Source organism: Gambusia affinis, linkage group LG20 (assembly GCF_019740435.1).
Source record: "Gambusia affinis linkage group LG20, SWU_Gaff_1.0, whole genome shotgun sequence".
In the NCBI taxonomy this organism is placed as follows: domain Eukaryota; kingdom Metazoa; phylum Chordata; class Actinopteri; order Cyprinodontiformes; family Poeciliidae; genus Gambusia; species Gambusia affinis.
Window position 1 is genome coordinate 20888376 of NC_057887.1, and position 19623 is coordinate 20907998.

The 19623-nt window shown below is 37.9% G+C and overlaps 1 protein-coding gene across 1 annotated transcript; it reads left to right on the forward strand.

Moving 5' to 3' along the window:
• Positions 1–580: 580 nt before the first annotated feature.
• LOC122823558 (speckle-type POZ protein) lies at positions 581–18062 on the forward strand. Its single transcript, XM_044103317.1, has 10 exons — positions 581–676; positions 6419–6634; positions 6954–7075; positions 8307–8458; positions 10456–10583; positions 10659–10836; positions 12579–12634; positions 13368–13490; positions 14670–14812; positions 16451–18062. Exons 2-10 carry the CDS (start codon positions 6557–6559, stop codon positions 16593–16595), a joined length of 1125 nt encoding a protein of 374 aa, XP_043959252.1. The 5' UTR covers positions 581–676; positions 6419–6556; the 3' UTR covers positions 16596–18062.
• Positions 18063–19623: the final 1561 nt, after the last annotated feature.

The window sequence follows — 19623 nt, forward strand, 5'->3', positions numbered from 1 at the left end:
TATTCTCTCTTCTGATTGAATACACAAATAGGTATATAGTTTCAACCATTAATAAAGATTAATCTGCATAACAAATAATTTTAGACTTTAAATTATTTTACCTGCTAGGTATTATGAAGCAACTTGCAGCTGTAGCTGAACTAAAAACTGGTTTTACATTTTTTTGCTTTTTATTGGGGAATTTTAGGTTGAAAGTTGGCAGGTTTCTTTACTGTCCACTAGATGGCGCAAATCACCTGAACTATTCCAGGTGATTTGCGCATTCAACAGCTTTCTTCTCAGTAAAAGAAACTGAAACCAAGTCCCCAAACTGTACTGCAGTCTTGTGCATTTGTTTTAGTGCTTGTTGAAGTCCAATTGGAAATGCTTTCTGCTAAATAATGTGCAATACGTCCATGGATGTTCGCTGGATGCCGCTAACTTCTTAAACTCAAGCTGTTGACTCAAAAGCATACATAGTATTCAATTTTAGTTTTTTTAATACATTAGGATGGAAATATAACCAATCTATTTTACACTAATATGAGAAAAGCTTGTTTTTATTGTCACTGGACTGTAATTCCACCCCTTGGCACCAGGGGCGCTGTTCATGTAACGTGACTATGGAGAGCTGTCACTAGCTAACAACAACAGAAAATCCCGGTCGGCAAACGTTTTAATTGGACCCGACATAAAGGTGAGTTTGTCCACAGATGTACTCAGAAAGAATAATATTAGGATTAATAACTTGTAACCCCACGATGGGGACGGTTGTGTTGCTTTTATTTATCAACTGGAGTAAAAATCCCGGTGTTATTTGTTTGTCTCGGGTTAGCTGCTACAGGAGTGAAGCTAACCGAGACCAGCTCTGTGGAATTAGCTGCCATGTTACCGTTAGATTACCGTGGATTATTGATGGGCTTTCTGTTGTTTTAGCAGGGTCGGACGCTGTCATTTGTCATTTAAAACTGACCTTTTCGTCTTCCTGGGTGTTTTAAATTGAAATGAAGTGAGGTGTAGGCTGTGTGCATTGCTAGCAGGTTAACTACCTGCTCCGCCTACAATGACTAACTCTAAAGTCTTTAAGTTTACAACATCTAAGAGTTTTTGACTTGATGCAAAATCGGTCATTTTTAAATTAAACAAAATTTGAGATTCACATTTAAAATATATAATGATATTTTGTGTCGTGTCCCTTTTATACGTGTCATTTACGATCTTTTACTCAATTCATTGTAGCATATTTGTTAGTGGTTTATGTTGGGGCTTGTTTTGTTTTACCTCAGGAGTAATTAACGAAGCAGCTCAGGCACTGACAGGCTCACCAGCTGGTTGGTTTTATTGTTTCAAAGATGACATGATAAAGTTAAGTAAGATATTACTGATACACCGCAGACAAACAAGAGTAGCGCTACTTCAACATATTGTTACTCTAAAGTAAAAAGTAGCATCCAAGAAATTACTCAAGAGTAAATAATATTCTGTGCAAAAGCTACTGGAGTATATCTGTCAAAAATATGAATTTATATGCAAAGTCAGGTACTTTTAAGACCAAAATGAATGAAAACAAAATAACTAGTCATTAGTATCATTACAATATAAAGTAGAATACACAGAAGAAACACTTTTCCAAATAATTTTTTTTCAATATAAAACATGAAAACGGCATTAGAACAAACAAAGCTTTGTTTTGGATGCTATGTTAAGTTATTTATTTAGAATAACTTAACATTTGTTAAGATATAGGAATGACTATTGAATTAATCACAATAATCATTCCTGTTGTTGACATTTTGTTGCTTTTATTTGATGTTTTTCACCTCATTTCTCTATAAGATTTGCCTGTATTGACAAATGTAAACTGAATGAAAAATATCCACATAAACTCTTAAGACTGGCTTTTATTTTTGGTAAAGTTTGGCGAAACAATAAAGAAGTGAATCAACATTTCTGAAAATAAAATGCGTATTATTCCTTCATAAAGTTAAAGTTTGTAGGAGTTTTATTTAACTCTTTTTTTGCTTGTTTTCAACTTGCTTTTAGGAAATTATATTGTGTTTGAGTTACTCTTGTTTATGTATGTTTTGGTGAGTCTTTCATTCAATCTGTACTGAAAATATTAAGTCAAATTTACACGTTTAATCTTATTTAATGTCTTGAAAGTCATTTTTATTAATTTAGCAGAACTTGTCGATGCATATCACCTGTTTCAGTTACATAATATTAATATATTTCTAAAACGAAGTGAATTTAAATTAAATTTGTGTTTCACGGTTGGTATAAACATTGTCCGGACACAGAGGCTAATAGCTTTCATATCGTCTTGCAGTGCTTTTTGGCAACGCAGCAGTCTGTTGTTATCTTCTCAGCTAAACAGTTTAACACGTTAAAAACATTGTAGTATTTTATGCAAACAGCAGTGAAAAGTATTTTGCTCTCAGTTGGACTTTTCAGTCATCCTTCACCTTCCCAGCCTTGAATCTGAAGCGGCTTGTAAGGAATAAATGGGCTCACCTAAATGTGACACACAATAAATCAGAGTTTCTATTTATTCTAACTGAAAATGTAAAATTTGCCCCAGTGTCAGGGTCTTGCTTTGTGGCAGTTTTTGCTGCAGCAGTTATTTAAAGGTTTAAACACTTAGCAAGAAGCTAACATGACAGCTAGAATCAGTCCTGACTGGAAGAACTGGCTCATCCATTTCTCTTATTCAAACTTTTCACATTTTGTCACTTTACAGCCATAAACCTTAAAGCTTTTTATTGGGATTTTATGGGATGGATCAACACAAAATGCATGAATGTGGATAAAAAAAGAAAATAACAACTGCTCTCAAATTTTCATACAAACATAAAAATTTTAAATTTGTGCCTTATAGTAGGGCTGAATTGATTAATTGTAATTAACCAATTATTTAAATAATCGTCAACCAATTTAGTAACCGATTAATCATTAACTAGAGCATGCAGACTCAAAAAGGCCATTTTCCTAAACAACAACAAACTCAGAGCAGGAATTATCCAAAACTGTAATAAAATATACATACTAGGACTGAATCAATTAATCACTATTAGGTGTGATTAACTGATTATTGAAATAACTGTCAACCAATTTAGTAATCGATTAATCGTTAACTGGAGAATAAAAACTCAAAAAAAGGAAATTTCCTGAAAGAACAACATAGATATTAAGAAAATATACACATTTTGCATATAAGATAAAATGTAATTTTACTAATTGGTTAATCCAAAAATGAACCCCAATACAATTATCAATAATAGTCAACTAATTCAATAAGCAATTAATTATTGACTGGAGTATAAATATATAGAAAACATAATACACATACAGACATTTTGCATTTAATATATAAAAAATTTGTTGTTAAATATCAAAAATTTGTTGTTAAATATTTTCAGCCAAGATTTCCTCAAGTGACAGTTTTATTTCACCTGGTTTAAATTTTGTACAAAATCTCCTATTGAGTACTTTTGTTATCAGGTATTAATCGGTTAATAAAAACAAACAAATATAAGAATAAAGAGATGAGCCCCACACTGTTTATGAGAAGTCAAGAAAAGGCTGAGCTGATGTATCTGATGTTACAAATGATTCAGCATTCACTAAACAAATGCAGTTGTTGCGTTTTAAAATGTTTATTTTCTTCATAAAATGGAATTGAACATTTGTTTATTTGCATCTTTTATTGAATCAGCAGAATGTGGCATTTTTTTATCTGATTAATCAATTAATTGTCAGAATAGTTACAAGTTGCAGGCCAGGTTTAAATGTAAAATAAATGAAGTGTAGAGGTTGAATTGTCTGAACGAGGTGAGCGGACGTGTTGGTTATGCATTGGGGTCCCTCCTGCGTTTAACCTGCCAGGTGTGGAGAAAACAGCAGAGTTTTTGTTGGGAGCCTCAGATGGGAGGAGGTGAAGGCCGGCTGCTAATGTTTTCTTTCTTTCTTCGTTTTTTTTTTTTTTTTTGCCCTTCACTGTAATTGCGGGTCCGCACAAAGTTAGAGGGCTGTGGTTGGTGGGGGATGAAAGCGAGGCGAGCCGGTTGCTGGAGCAGAATCAATAGTTCATACCTCACTGAGATTGAGTTTTTAGGGAAGGAGAAGCGCCGTGACCGAGGGCAGAATATGAAATCGCTTCCACTGAGGCCGAGCGCGATCGTTGGAATCGATCCCGGCTCCTGTACCAATTACAGCTTTAAGGTTCGTCTTTGGCTCGCCGCCGTCCTCACAGACCGCCGCTTTGGAAACAGACGTCGTGTTCGCTGACACTTTGACAAGCGCTGCAGTTTTTTCATCTCTCTTGGAAATTGCGCTCTGAAATGCCTTCATACTTTCAGTCTTTAATTTGGAGCGGAGATTGATTTCTTCTTTCTGATGTGAAATGTCGATGAAAAGGACATAACTGCATTTTCTGTCCCACATGTTTTCAAATTTCACATTTTTTTACCTTCAGGTCAAAAGTCTGGCTGTTGTGGATGTTTGCTCTCTACAAAGTGTGCTGATAAATTGCAACATCTTGGTGCATAAAGCAAATATTTCTGGGTGAATTTTAGCCATTTAAAGCTGAATTTCATCAATATTCTGATGAAATGTGAAATATGTGTTTGAATTTCACCGTTTATTTCAGGAACCAAAGTTTACAGACTCCTCTTTTATGGATGTTTGGTTGTTGGTATCAATAACAGAATTATCTTCTTTTTATTTAAATTTTTATTGTCATATAATAATAAAAAATACAGATGATAAAATTGGGTTTACAATAAAGAAAAAAAAGAAAAATAGGAGAAGAGTCTAGTGTAGTACTTTGTAAATTTGTAGTTTGTTGATATGATAAATCAAATGGAAATTTAATGACCTCGTTTTAGTTTTCTGTGTGGTTAATTGATTTATTGTTTGTTATTAATTCATTTCATAATTAATAGGTTTTAAACTCTGACTGCTCTGTGCAGCAAATGAAACCGATTCTGTTTTATTTTATAACTTTTCTGGACACCTTACTGTGTTTATTTTCTCTTATTTCAAAGTTTGAGTCTCCATTTCTCATTTTATTTAGCTTTTCTAAAACATCTTATATTTTATTGTCAGAGTTGGGCAGTAAATTTACCTTTACTTTATTTCTTTACTACAATTTACCTGAGTAATTTTATCATGACGTATTTCTACTTTTACTTCAGTAAAATTTCTGGATTTTCTACCCACTGAATGAAAAACAAACCAAACATTTACCAGACACAAACACACACCTGCAGTTTCTGTTACAGTTTTGTAAGTTTTATTTTAAAAGAAACTGATTTGGAAAAAAAATATTTTACTTAATTTTGTTATTTTCTGTTACTTATATGAATTATTGTCAATATAACCCTTAAAATACCTAAATTTACCTCCTAACTTTATGTTATTATGTAATTTTTAAATACTAAATGATTGATAACTTGGTTAGTTACTCAGTACTTTTCACCAAATACGTTTTTTCTCTTACTTGAGTATTTTTTGGGTTCTCTCCTGCTCTGGGTGTCGTTTCCCACCTGCAGGTTTAAAGTTTCCTCTCCTGTCTGCAGATCTGGATTTGATTTCTCTTTCATGCGTTTCTTTGATTCTCTGCCGCCTCCATCTAACCTCTTTTTGTTCCAATTTATCTTGGTGAATGGTTCCACAGATGCGGCTCCATCCTTCATCCACCTCTTGATTTTTCATTTCACTTTTCCTTTAATCGTCTCCCTCTGCTCTTTCTTTTCTGGTCATCTTCTCTCTCCGTCTCACCTGGTGCAGAATAAGAAAAGCTGCTGCTGATAATTTATGCTGATAGATGGAAATCTGGATTGATTAATTTGTTCCTCAGTATTTCAGGGCAAATTATCGACTGATTTTCTCAATAACTTTGATTTAAATTCAGACAGAAGTCTCTTTATCCATTCATCTTTTCTACTAACTTTGAATCTAATTTATTTATTGTTGAATATTTTATATTTCACTTTAATCCCATCGACTGGTTCTGATGACGGATTATGACTCCAGATTAAGGCTTAGAGTTAAGTCTGGTGTGATAAAAGAAAAAAGCAGAGTTTTAATAAACATTAATATTGAAACAATATCAATTGTAAGTAATGAAGATTAAATTCTGTCTTGATCTCCATCAGTTCCTCCTGATCACACAGAACAAATGAGAACAACTTACTTCCTTCTTCCTTTCTTTCATTCATCTGTTTGTTTTGGTAAAAATTCTCAGTTTTATTTAATTAATGTTATTTTAAATAAATACATTTTAATTCTTTCTGTTCAGGTGAACCAGGATCCTCGTTTATTTTTACACCCCGACATTAAAACAAAACGCAGAGACAGTTTATCTCATCCTGCAACATGAACTGAATAATAATAATAATAATAATATTGACTCTACTGTGTCTGGTTCTGCCTGTAGGGGGCGCCCTGCTTCCCTCTGCTGTTCACCGATGCAGATGGACGTCGGGACCGACGCTGACTAGAGGAAGTGTCACATTCCAGCTCTTCTCCTTCTTCTTCTCCCTTGTGTCCCACTCCTCCCTCTGTCACACTGGCAATGTCCAGGGTCCCGAGTCCGCCGCCCCCCGCGGAGATGTCCAGCGGGCCCGTGGCTGAGAGCTGGTGCTACACGCAGGTAAGATGATCTCAAACTGCACAATTCTGCGACAACGCTTGTAATCGTTATTTACAGTTGATACTTTCAGACACCAACTAAAAAGAGACAGAAATACTTTATTTGAAGAGTTTTACATAAAGACTGACATGAAACTTTTAATGCAAAGATAAAAGTTTGAAACAAAGCAGTTTAAAAAGGAGCTTATTGATAAATATGTTGTGTATGAGAAGTTTGAAAACTTACTTTAAGAAAGTAAAAAGAGTTCTTGAATAAATAAATTCAGGCATTTATCTATCATAAAACACTTCAATCTTTTGCTGCGTCGTCTCTCTAACAGATCAAAGTGGTGAAGTTTTCCTACATGTGGACCATCAACAACTTCAGCTTCTGTCGTGAGGAAATGGGCGAAGTCATCAAGAGTTCGACCTTCTCTTCTGGGGCCAACGACAAACTCAAATGGTGAGAATCACAGGAAATAATGTACAAAAACAAAAAATACAGGCTGGAAATCAAACTTCATATTTTAACTCTCCAGTGTATTGTAAGCCTGGTGGGTCACCAGGCTTTACTTCCTCCCCCGCCAGGCTAATGTTACCTGTTTATGTTAAATGATAATTTATTTTATATGTACAACAGTAACAGTAATAGCAATATAAAACATTAGGAATCTTTAGTAGACAATTACCTATTTAAAAAGATAATGGCATAACCTTCTATTAATCTATTTTCTTTGTTGTTGATGTTTTATTTCCAAAATTTCCTGTCAACTTTTTTAAACATAAGAACATCGTAGGTCAATGCTAACACCGCGTTTGGCTAGTTTCCTGGGTGAGACCCTGAACCTGCACATCTCTGCTGTTGGGTTTAGTCTCTGAAATTTATCTTTTCCTGTAATTTAATCTACAAGTATTTTGAATCTGGACATTTATTTTCCAGTTCTTTGCTAAGTTTAGCTGAATTTCGAATCTTGCCAACGATTCTCAGTTGGATTTAAGTCAGGACTTTGACTAGGCCGTTCTGATATATGAGTATTCAATTCAAAATTACTGTTTTTACCCCAAAGAGAAACTAAATGTTGCTGTAACTCGTATCCTTGAAGTATCTTCGTAGAATGGTGATGAGATGCGAACAACATCCAAAACTAGAGGAAATAACTGTCCAAACATGCAACGCCTCAAAGAAAGAAAAAAAAGATTAGGATATCTAAAAAAACAGCAGATCAGGGCTAACATAATGCAGCTGCTTCATGAATGAATTCATAATTCTAGAAATTATGAATTATAATTAAACTTTGAGCTAAGCCATTCTTCGTATTGCAAAAATATACAAATCTTACCAAGTTTTTTTGCTCTTAATTTCTTCTGAATATATCTTAGTACACTTCAAGTAAGACAAAAATAAATTACAAGTAGCTGTTCAGCAGGAAATAGGAACTTTTTTTATACCAATAATTCCTTAATATTAATGAAAAAGGGTTACTTCCACTGGCAGTTTGTCTCACAACCGTTACCTAGCAACGCCTGCCAAAGCCAGCCCATCACCTAGCAACCAAGTTCTAGTTCCACTAACAGACTTTTTCACTTACAACAAGACATTTTCCCATTTCATAGGTGAAGCCAGTGGAACCAGTACGGTTTGGGTTGGTTAGCACTGACAGGAGGTTTTAACTGCTTATTTTATTTTTCCTCAGGTGTTTGCGAGTGAATCCCAAAGGCCTGGATGAGGAAAGCAAAGATTACCTGTCTCTGTACCTGCTGCTAGTCAGCTGTCCAAAAGCAGAGGTGCGAGCAAAGTTCAAGTTCTCCATCCTCAATGCCAAGGGAGAGGAGACCAAAGCCATGGGTGAGCAAAAACATTAATAATAATAATAATAATAATAATAATAATAATAATAATAATAATAATAATAATAATAATATAGTTTAGATATAATGCCCCGTATATCAAAGGACAGGAAACAAGAACAAAACAAGCAATTTTAATTAACATTATGGAGCATTCAGAGCTGGTAGTACCTACCGTATTTTCACGACCATAAGGCGCACATAAAAGTCTTAGATTTTCTTCAAAATGTGAGGTGCGCTCTATAGTGCAGTGCGCCCTGTGTGTGTTGTAAGGCGGACGTATTAGAGAACACCATGAGAACGTTAAAGGTTGAAGTGGGCGTGGATTGTGTATAAAAGAACGGGTATGTGCGTTATGCAGAATATTGTTGTTTTAACAACCCCTAAAAATGGCGAAGAGACACGCATATGAAGCTCAGCTTAAACTGAAGGCCATCAGCTACGCGGAGGAACATGGGAATCGTGCAGCCGCAAGAGAATTTAAGATTAATGAATCTATGGTTCGCAAGTGGAGGAAGCTGAAAAACGAGCTCCGACAGGTCAAGAAGACGCAGCTGAGTTTCCGCGGACGTAAGGCGAGGTGGCCCGAGTTGGAGGAAAGACTAGAGCAGTGGATCATCGAGCAAAGAACGAGTGGGAGAAGCGTTTCGACGGTCACCATTCGACTAAAAGCAGTATCACTGGCAGAAGAAATGAAAATCGAACATTTCCAAGGAGGTCCGTCTTGGTGCTTTCGTTTCATGAAACGGTACCATTTTTCCATCCGGACCAGGACTACGGTAGCGCAGCAACTTCCAGCGGATTATAATGAAAAGCTGGCCGCCTTCCGCTCCTACTGCCGCAAACACATCGCCGACAAACACATCCAGCCCAGCCACATCACTAACATGGACGAGGTGCCGCCACATCCCGGTGAGTCACACGGTGGAGAAGAAGGGGACCGCCACGGTAGGGATACGCACAACGGGGCACGAAAAGTCTTCGTTTACTGTTGTGCTTAGCTGCCATGCTAATGGACAGAAACTGCCGCCTATGGTGATTTGGGCTAACGTGTCTGCTGACACTGTTGTTCGAGCGTTCGCAAAAGCCGGCATCATTTCCGAGGACGGAAAGTGAGTCTGACAGTGAGGAAAGTGAGCCTGTCATGTTAGATAGAAATTTAGCGCTGCTGTTCAATTCAGACACAGAGGATGAGGACTTCGAGGGGTTTGACTGATGACATTACCGGTAAAACATTGATGATTGATGTTAGTACTTTGTAGTTAATACTTAAATAAAGCACAACCAAAATCAGTTTTGCTTCCACTCTATTTTTAAATACATACTTGTATGCTTGTGTGTGTGTTGTTGATGTAAAACCCGCGCCCTATAACACGGTGCGCCTTATGTGTGTGTTAAATACAGTAATGGCACACAAAACTGAGACTGCGCCTTTTAGTACGGTGCGCTCTATGGTCGTGAAAATACGGTAGTTATATTAACGTGAGTAACTTTTTTGAACAACTTTTTTAAAAGTATTTTTACTACGCTGTACTTCTGAGTAATTTTATTATGAAGTATTTCTACTCTTACTGGAGCAAAATGTCTGGATGAAAAACAAACATGTTTTAACTAGACACAGACACACACCTGCAGTTTCTGTTAGTTTCACAAGTTTTCTTACTTTTTCTTTTGCCTGATTTCATTATTTTTTGTTACTTGTCATTTTCATCTTTAAAATAACAAAATTGCCACTTTTTTGGTTTGTCTGATGAAGTAATTTAAAAACATTAAATGATTTATGATTTGATCAATTACTCTGTAATGTTTTTACCTAACACCTTTTTACTTTCCTTGAGTAATTTCTTGGACAGCTATTTTTTACTTGAGTAAAAATATGCTGACGTAGTATTACGTACAATTTTTGGATAGTCCTCCCACCTCTGGTAACATTTTAGAATATTTTTTTACAGTGTAATTCTTCTAAATCTTGAACCTTTTTTTGTCCGTCTGCAGAAAGCCAGAGGGCGTACCGCTTCGTCCAGGGAAAAGACTGGGGCTTTAAGAAGTTCATCCGGAGAGACTTCCTCCTGGACGAGGCCAACGGTCTCCTACCTGACGATAAGCTAACGCTGTTCTGCGAGGTAACGCTGATTTTCTCCTGTTTCCATCGCGGCGGAGTGTTTTCTGTGTTTCAGCTGCGGCTTTGCTTCCTTCAGGTGAGCGTTGTGCAGGACTCGGTCAACATATCGGGTCAGAACACGATGAACATGGTGAAGGTACCGGACTGCCGGCTAGCGGACGAGCTGGGCGGCTTGTGGGAGAACTCGCGCTTCACAGACTGCTCCCTGTGTGTGGCTGGACAGGAGTTTCAGGCCCACAAAGCCATCCTGGCAGGTGAACAAACACACCTATCAGGTTAACCCTGAAACCCTTTAAGTCCTAAATTTCAAATTTCCGCCTGGATATTTTTGCTTATTTTAATTGTATGCGGTTCTTTAAATGTCCTGTGTGTAAATATATTTTCCCACTTATCCATAACAAATAGAACTTTCAATATCTAGGAAGTTATTTTCGTAATTTACCTCAGGTAAATTTTACTTCCTGCTACGGTGGGAGTGAAATTACTGTAATAACCCGATATTGGCTGGAAAGCGCAGCGTCTCCCCTTTCCAAAACTGTTGGAATTTTTCAGATAGTGCAAAGTCTTGGGGTTATTATGGTAATTTGTCCGGGTCATCATCGCTGATCCATTAGGTCTGGAATTGACATAACGCTGCCTTGGTGGCATAGGGGATAACGCAACCCATGTTTGGAGGCCCTGAGTCCTCGACGCGACCGTCGCGGGTTCAAATCCCGGACTCTGCGACATTAGCACGTGCTAACGACTCAGGGCTCCATGCTAACGTCTCAGGCTCCGTGCTAACGTCTCAGGGCTCCGTGCTAACGTCTCAGGGCTCCGTGCTAACGACTCAGGGCTCCGTGCTAACGACTCAGGCTCCGTGCTAACGTCTCAGGCTCCGTGCTAACGTCTCAGGCTCCGTGCTAACGTCTCAGGCTCCGTGCTAACGTCTCAGGCTCCGTGCTAACGTCTCAGGGCTCCGTGCTAACGTCTCAGGGCTCCGTGCTAACGACTCAGGCTCCGTGCTAACGACTCAGGCTCCGTGCTAACGTCTCAGGGCTCCGTGCTAACGTCTCAGGGCTCCGTGCTAACGACTCAGGCTCCGTGCTAACGACTCAGGCTCCGTGCTAACGACTCAGGCTCCGTGCTAACGTCTCAGGGCTCCGTGCTAACGTCTCAGGGCTCCGTGCTAACGTCTCAGGGCTCCGTGCTAACGACTCAGGGCTCCGTGCTAACGACTCAGGGCTCCATGCTAACGACTCAGGGCTCAGTGCTAACGACTCAGGGCTCCGTGCTAACGACTCAGGCTCCGTGCTAACGACTCAGGCTCCGTGCTAACGACTCAGGCTCCGTGCTAACGTCTCAGGGCTCCGTGCTAACGACTCAGGCTCCGTGCTAACGACTCAGGCTCCGTGCTAACGTCTCAGGGCTCCGTGCTAACGTCTCAGGGCTCCGTGCTAACGACTCAGGCTCCGTGCTAACGACTCAGGCTCCGTGCTAATGACTCAGGCTCCGTGCTAACGTCTCAGGGCTCCATGCTAACGTCTCAGGGCTCCATGCTAACGACTCAGGCTCCATGCATTGGCATTTAAACACCTTTTCATACTACTGTTTATTTCTAAGCATTTTCCTGAAGGCAGATTTTCACAAGCCGGTATTATTCAAGTAATTTTGTCCTGCAGTATTCACACTTACATCCAGTCAGACTTTTCTGTCCCTCATTTGTCCTCTTGGACTTTTCGTTGATGTCTCTGTTATTTCCCGCTAATAACCTTACAGACTTGACGTAGTTACAGAATTTTCTTGTCTGCCATCTTTGCCTCAGTGTTGGCTTATGAGGGAAAATTGACTCTAAAAATGAGGCATTAATATCTGCCTCAATAACAGTGTGGTTGTCGGAGGACTGCTCTACTTCTCCATGGGGGCGGAGCCGGCGTTATGGAATGTTAAGGAATAATTGACTTAAAACAAGCTTGTATGTGCTCAAAAGTGCTTGATATTGTTTCCTCTGTTTCAGCGCGTTCCCCTGTATTCAGCGCCATGTTTGAGCACGAGATGGAGGAGAGCAAAAAGGTGAGTCCGAACCGTCCCCCTCCTAAAAAATTAATTTGTTTTGTTCCTTGATGGCTGTAATTTTCCAATTTTTGAAGGATTGCGTGTCACTGAACAGCTGCAACACAAAGGTGTTTGCAGAAACTGGATGATAGTGAAACCCAAACGCAATTGTCCCGCTTTCACTCGGGGGTCGGGACTCATCCTTCACTGTCAGAGACGCAGAAACAGAGAATTGCTTTTTCGCCCTTCTGTTGACGACAAGAGATGAAATTACAGGCCCACTGATTTTTTTTTTTTGTTAAGTCAGACCAGCAGAGATACTTTTAATTTTAAATGTAAATTTATTAATTTAAATAAATTTGGAAAAATGTACAGTTAGATTATATTTACATTGGTTTTCACTACAGTGGCATAATTTGTCTTTGATGCAGCACATAACCTGATATCTTTACAAACACAATAAATGGGCTGACGTGTCCCAACGTTCGTTTTAATCGATTTATTGTATATTTAGGATAATTAAGAGAAGATTTAACAACACATTTTGAAATAAAACCTTTTGAATTTTAAAAAATACCAGAAAATGAAGAAAAAATTAAAGGAAAAAACTCCTCACCACCTCTTCTTTAGTACGGTGTTCTTGCATGATTTGTTGCAGAAATTATGGGTAAAAACTAAGCAGGTAAATGTTATTTTTTCTTTTCACAAGTGTTTTAATAAATCTCATTAATCAACCGTCCTCCTCCGTCAGAATCGGGTGGAGATCAACGACGTGGAGCCAGAAGTCTTCAAGGAGATGATGTGCTTCATTTACACAGACAAGGCTCCCAACCTGGACAAGATGGCCGACGACCTGCTAGCAGCAGCCGATAAGGTAATGCACTCACTTCCTCCTCCTGGGCTCATTGTAGGTTGGAAAGAAGACATTTCAGCAGTAGATATTTTATTATATTCTTCATTAAGCAAGAAGAAAACATTTCATTTGTAAATATTTCCAGTGTGATTCAGGTCACATACACCAGTTATTGCATTTCCAAATGCATCTACATTTCAGTTTCTACAATGACTGTTTATTATATCCAATTGTTTATGATTTTCTGCCTGGCTATCGTTAAAAATTTATACCATGGGGAAAACAGCCGCCCAGCTGTTAGCTGATGATGAATAGCTTTGGTTTTAGCTAGCAGGTTGTCAGTATAACGCACAAAATCTTAATTGTATGCCTGATATATAAAAGAAAAATGGATGTGGTGCTTTGCTACTAATTGTCAACAACTAGATATCAAGACCAGGAAAAAGTTTATTTAAGAGAAAAATATATATAGGGAGAGGGAAGCTGTTCTGTTATGCTAGCTTGACTTTGAAAATCGTAACATGTAGATGTGCTGTGGAATTCGGTGTGTTTCGTTTCAGATAAAAATTAAAAAAAAGGCGACACTCTTTGATGTTATTAATCTCAAAACAAACATCGAGCCTGAAAACATAAAACTGTAACGGACTGAATGTTCGGTTCTTCCTGTGGGAAATGTTTGGTGTTGAGTCCCGAAACGTAAAGCGCCGTTGTTGTCAGTTGCTACAGCAACGAGTCTGTGTGTAGCGTAGCCGACACAAAAAACCAGAAAAAAGAAGAATATGAGTTATTCTCCAATGGTTTTCTGCGTTTTTCTTTCTTCTTTTTTTGTGGTGCATTGCACTAAGTTAATAATAATACCCACAACTCCAGGTTTCATTTTGCTAACGGAGCTGTTTCTCCGCGACGGTGCAGTTTTGGATGGGAAGTAAAAAATATCCTTTTTGCCTTCCAATTTTGCGAAATTTTCAAATGTAAACGAGAACGTGCAACATTCAAATAGGAAACATTCAGTTTTAATTGATTCAGAATCCACAGGGTTGGACCTCCAGTGCCATTTTTACGAGTACATGTTGTGTAGCTGCTCTACCCTCCTCTTATAACCAGTTATCTCTGTCAGAAGTTGGATTTAAAATCTTGTTGCTGTAAAATAGAGGTCAGTGTTGGGAACACGAAGGACTCAGTGTCTCTGTCTTCTTTCAGTACGCTCTGGAGAGACTCAAGGTCATGTGCGAAGACGCGCTGTGCACCAGCCTGTCCGTGGAGAACGCCGCCGAGATCCTCATCCTGGCCGACCTGCACAGCGCCGACCAGCTCAAAACGCAGGCGGTCGACTTCATCAACTAGTGAGTTCACACACAGACGGCCGCTCTTCGACGCGCCTCACAGGTCCGCCGTGTTCGCGACGTGTTCGCATCGTGTCAGCTCGTTTAATCTCGTTCCTTCCTTCCAGACGGCACCAGGACTTTGTTAGAGTTGCTGATTTAATTTCACATGTGTCTCGGTGAAGTGGCGGGTTGGATGTTATTAAAGCGTGTCGAATGTTCCTGAAGGATCGGGGCGTCCTGACTCCTCGCCGCGCCCCGTCGGCACCTCCTCTGTTGCCGCAGAGACGGGATGTGTGATAAAGATTGATCACGTGTCTTTCCGGACTTCTGGCTCACACAGACTTTGTGTAGGAGCCGACGATGGGTCACAGAAATGTTTGAGTTAGTGGTAAGAAACATAAATAGGCAAAATATGATGAACAAACTCAATACTGAATCTTTTAGAGTTTTTTACTGATTCATCATGAAAAATGTTGGTTTTTGTGAAGATTCACATACGGGTGAAGTGATTAATCACGATTAATCGATTTTTGAAGTAACTGTCAATTCATTTAGTAATTGATTAATTGTGAAATGGAGGACACAGACTCACATGTTAAAGTATTTTTAGCTGCAGATTTCCTGGAATTTATCAAACGTTCATTAAAGAAAAGCTCTTATTGCTTTTCAGGTAATAAAATGTTTATTTTCGTATTTTAAAAATGAATTAATTATTTATTTATTTGCATCTTTTAATGTATTTCTAATATTTTATGTTTATGTTTTGTTGTTTTCTGTGCCAAATGAAATGTAGGAAATTAAGCAGATTGTTTGGTAAAATAATGCAAAGTTTCTATGATGGACAAATTGAGTTCAACTCTAAAACATTTAAAAATGTTAAAAAACATCAGAATATCAGTAGTTTTAGTTCTTTCAAACAATAACAGAAATCCTGTTAAGTATCTTGAAAAGCCTTTTTATTTTCAGAAAACGTTTTGGAGGATGTTTATTAAAACATGTTTATATTCTTTGGAAGTGAGAATATTGTAACTTTCTCTTAGTTATTGATTTTTTTTAGTTTCAATTAGAATTTTGTATAGATTTTTTTAATTTTTGTTTTTATTGATTGATTATTTTTTGTTTTATTTTTTATAGTTCTGCCGGATCGCGGTAGTTTGTCAGTAAACAAACTACCGTGTTGATCTCTAGCTGTTTTTATTCGCTCCATAACAAGAAATATGATTAAATGAAAAATGTGAAGTTCAGAAAAATAAAACTGATATATGTTGGAGACCTATATCTGTAATCAATACTGATATTGATCGGTTCATCCTTCGTTTTTTGGTATTCCAACTGATTTTTAATGTTTTTTAAATTCTCTTATTTATTGATTCTTTTTCATTTAAATTTTTTACAGAATTTCCTGATTTCTACGTAATTTGAAGAAATCAGGAATCTGGATTTTATTGCAACTTTAAAGGTTAACAGATAAAAAAGCAACTTATAATTAGGATTAAAGTGAACAGCATTTAATTTCCTTTTGACATCTAAAGTAAATGTAATTTGTAATTTCCTTTCTTTATTTAAAATGAATGTCCAGCTATGAAATCCATTTTTCCTTCGTGTGCCAGGTGGTTTAGTTTGACCTCTGGTGACCTCTGTCTCTCGTCCCTCCAGCCACGCAGCGGAGGTGATGGAAACCGCCGGCTGGAAGTCGATGGTCGCCTCCCATCCGCACCTGGTGGCCGAAGCTTACCGCTCGCTGGCGTCCGCCCAGTGCCCCTTCCTCGGACCGCCCCGCAAACGCCTCAAACAATCCTAAAGGCAACAAAACACACACACTCTCTCTCTCTCTCGCTCGCTCTCTCACACACACGCACAAACAAACAGAAGCTCCCAGACACACAGGGATTCCCATCCTCCTTGCTGTTACCTACAACACCACCACCCAGAACCTGCTGTATCCCGTCTTTTTAAAGAAGAAGAAGAGGAAGAGGAGGGAATTGTAACAAGGATCTTTTAGTGTTTACAATAAAACCCGCAGCACCCTGTTCTTCTTCTTGCTCCCCGGTTCTGATGTTGTTCTCCTTGTTTTTTTTTTAAATTATTTTAATTTTTTCCCGTGTATCCAAGGAAGAGTGGAGCGCCTCCTCAAAATTCGCAGATTTGGAGCGTGGGGGCAAATAAAGTGTCTGTTTAATCGTAAAGCGAATGGCGCGATCCACCCGAGACACTGGAGGACTCTGTAGGGAGGGCTCTGGTTGCAAACTGGAAGCCCGAAAAGAAAACCAAGGGCTAGTCAAAATCGAAAAGTTCCCAGTAAAACTTGGGGGGAAAAAAAGAATTGCACTAACGCCACAAATCAGCCCTCGCCAACCCGTAACCAGCGGCAACCAAGAAATACTGTAGGCAAGCACACAATGGACCCAGCTGGACCACAACCACCACCAAGAACAACAACCACAACAACAACAACAACAACAACCAGTTCCCTTTAAGAAAATCTGTTCAAGTGACTCTAACGAACACCGGCGTCCATCTTTCTGTCTTCTAAACGCCAGGAAGCATAAAGAAATAAAAGCAACGCACAACTAGATGTCGTTGGTATTTCTCCTGAAGTCTGAGAACAACGTCAGGAAACGGTTACGGATATTTAAAGGAAAACCGCAGCGAAGGGTTTGGTCAGACGCGCCGTTTTGTTTTTTCGCTTTCATAGGAAATAGCGCAGATATAAATTTGTGTTTCAGGACTGAGAGCGTTTTTCTTTGCAGCATAAAGACTAAAGGGAAATGAGATTACAATGAACACGTTTTAATGTTCAGATTATATCAATTGCTGACAAAAACAAACAAAGGAAGTCCCGAACTACAGAAAACACAGTCAGTGTGAAAAGAAAGTACACCCTCTGTCAGTTCCTGGGTTTTAATGTTTCAATTTCCTGTTTTTTATCAGGTTGAGAAATTATTTAAACCAAACCACAGATTCCACCACTATTTATTAAAATGGAAAAAGTTTGGTACAAATAAATTAAGTACACCCCCTAAATATGTACAAAATGGGTAAAACCCTTGAATTTAAGGGGTTGTACTTTGTTTTTCTTTTCTTTTGTTTTTAGCCAGGACTGTACATTTGAAGTTTTCATTTCAAACTGTTGGAAAATTGTAACGATAGAAGGAACCGTTGTTTCTTTTCCTGTAGATATTTCTGATTTTGAGAAGTGACACTTAGCTGTTGCCATTTTTTTGTTCCCAGAAAAAAAATAAACCACAACTATTTTGTATTGAACGCCGTCCTGATGTCGTCTGAGTGTTTTTATGAACACAAAGGATATAAAATATTCTGATTGTTGCTTATCAGAACTCCTGGTACAGAGCCTGCAAATCCTTAAATGTATTTTAATGTTTTACCAAAGATTTAGGAATATCCTATGGCATCACATTCCTGACAAAAACCTTACGTAGTGGTTTACAACAGTAAATTTTTCTAAACAAAGGTCACATTTCCATGTATTTGCACCCTCCATGAACGCAGCATGGGAAGTAGTAATAAAATGAAGACGGCTATGGAAAGCCGCTAGCACCCTCTTCATCCGACCGTTCAATCCCTCCAGGATTTTCTGATTGTTTTTGTAATTCTTTAATGAAAAAGTGACTAATTTGTGGTTATGTTTTAGAAATATCTGCATGGAAATTTGCGTTTATGTTTAACAGTAAATTTACTTTCATGTCCATTAAGGATAATAATTTGACACCAAGTAAAGCGGAGGCAGCAGTGGAGTGGAATTAAGAAGTACTGCCACCTGTTGGTGGGAGTTAGCATCAACTGGAATAATGTTTTGGACATTTTTATTGCAGAAAATTTGCAATAAAGTCACAATTATCCATTAGTGCAAAAAAAGAGAGAATCTTTAATTTTTCTTGAAATCTCATGATTATAGAATCACAAAAAACTGACAGGATTAATATTTTTATAACAGAGTAAGTTCAGTCAGAGGCTTCATCTGATCTCGCTGCAACACTGACTGCTACAGTACATAATTTCTACTGTACAATGTTTCTTTTTTAAAAAAAAAAACTTGGATGAAATGAGCTACAACCTCTAATTTCATTGTGGGATTAAAAACAAATTTTAAGTAAAATTTCTGTATTTTCTACCCTCTGAATGAAAAACTGAAAATTCACCAGACAGACACTTCTGTTAAAGTTTTCAATTTTTTTTTTTATTGAAAGAAACTGATTTGTATTTTTTTTTATTTGCCTTATTTTATATTTATGTTATTTATATGAATTATTTGCATTCTGATCTTTAACATTCCAAAATTTCAACATAACTTTGTATTTAGTCCGTCTGATGATGTAATTTTTAAAATATTATTTAAAAGATGTTTTGATCAGTTGCTCAGATTTTGAGTAGACTTTTTACCACATTTTTTAAAAATATTGTTTATTTTTATTTGTGTAAAAGTTTAATGTTCTGAAGCACAAACACCTTAGATTTTGAACCTGGATCTTGATCTGATCCCACATGAGGTTTGAGAAAATAGTGAAAAAAAAAAAAAGCGCTGAACTTGGAGAAATAAAATAACTTAAAGCACCTTACTTTGGCACTTTTTGCAGGGAACTCGTGCAGAAATGTGTCGCTGTCGGCAGATTCTCAGCATGAAATGTGTCAACTCTGCAAACCTGACTAACTGTTTTCTCACATCCACTGCAGCCTGAGAGTTTCTCTCTTTTTCCCTCTAAAAATCATCAGAGAGCTGATGAGGTGCTAATTGGAGGATTTCCATTGACTGGGGGTGAAAGGTCAATGCGTTTGTTGCTTCACGATTCCCTCTGATTCTGTGTGAATAT

What these genes read in the sequence shown, in the direction of transcription:
- LOC122823558 (XM_044103317.1), top strand. Translation starts at nt 6,557, where the DNA reads ATGTCCAGGGTCCCGAGTCCGCCGCCCCCCGCGGAGATGTCCAGCGGG. An exon ending in AGAGGAGACCAAAGCCATGG is followed by an intron (nt 8,459 to 10,455) that starts GTGAGCAAAAAC and finishes GTCCGTCTGCAG; the next exon opens with AAAGCCAGAGGGCGTACCGC. An exon ending in AGCTAACGCTGTTCTGCGAG is followed by an intron (nt 10,584 to 10,658) that starts GTAACGCTGATT and finishes TGCTTCCTTCAG; the next exon opens with GTGAGCGTTGTGCAGGACTC.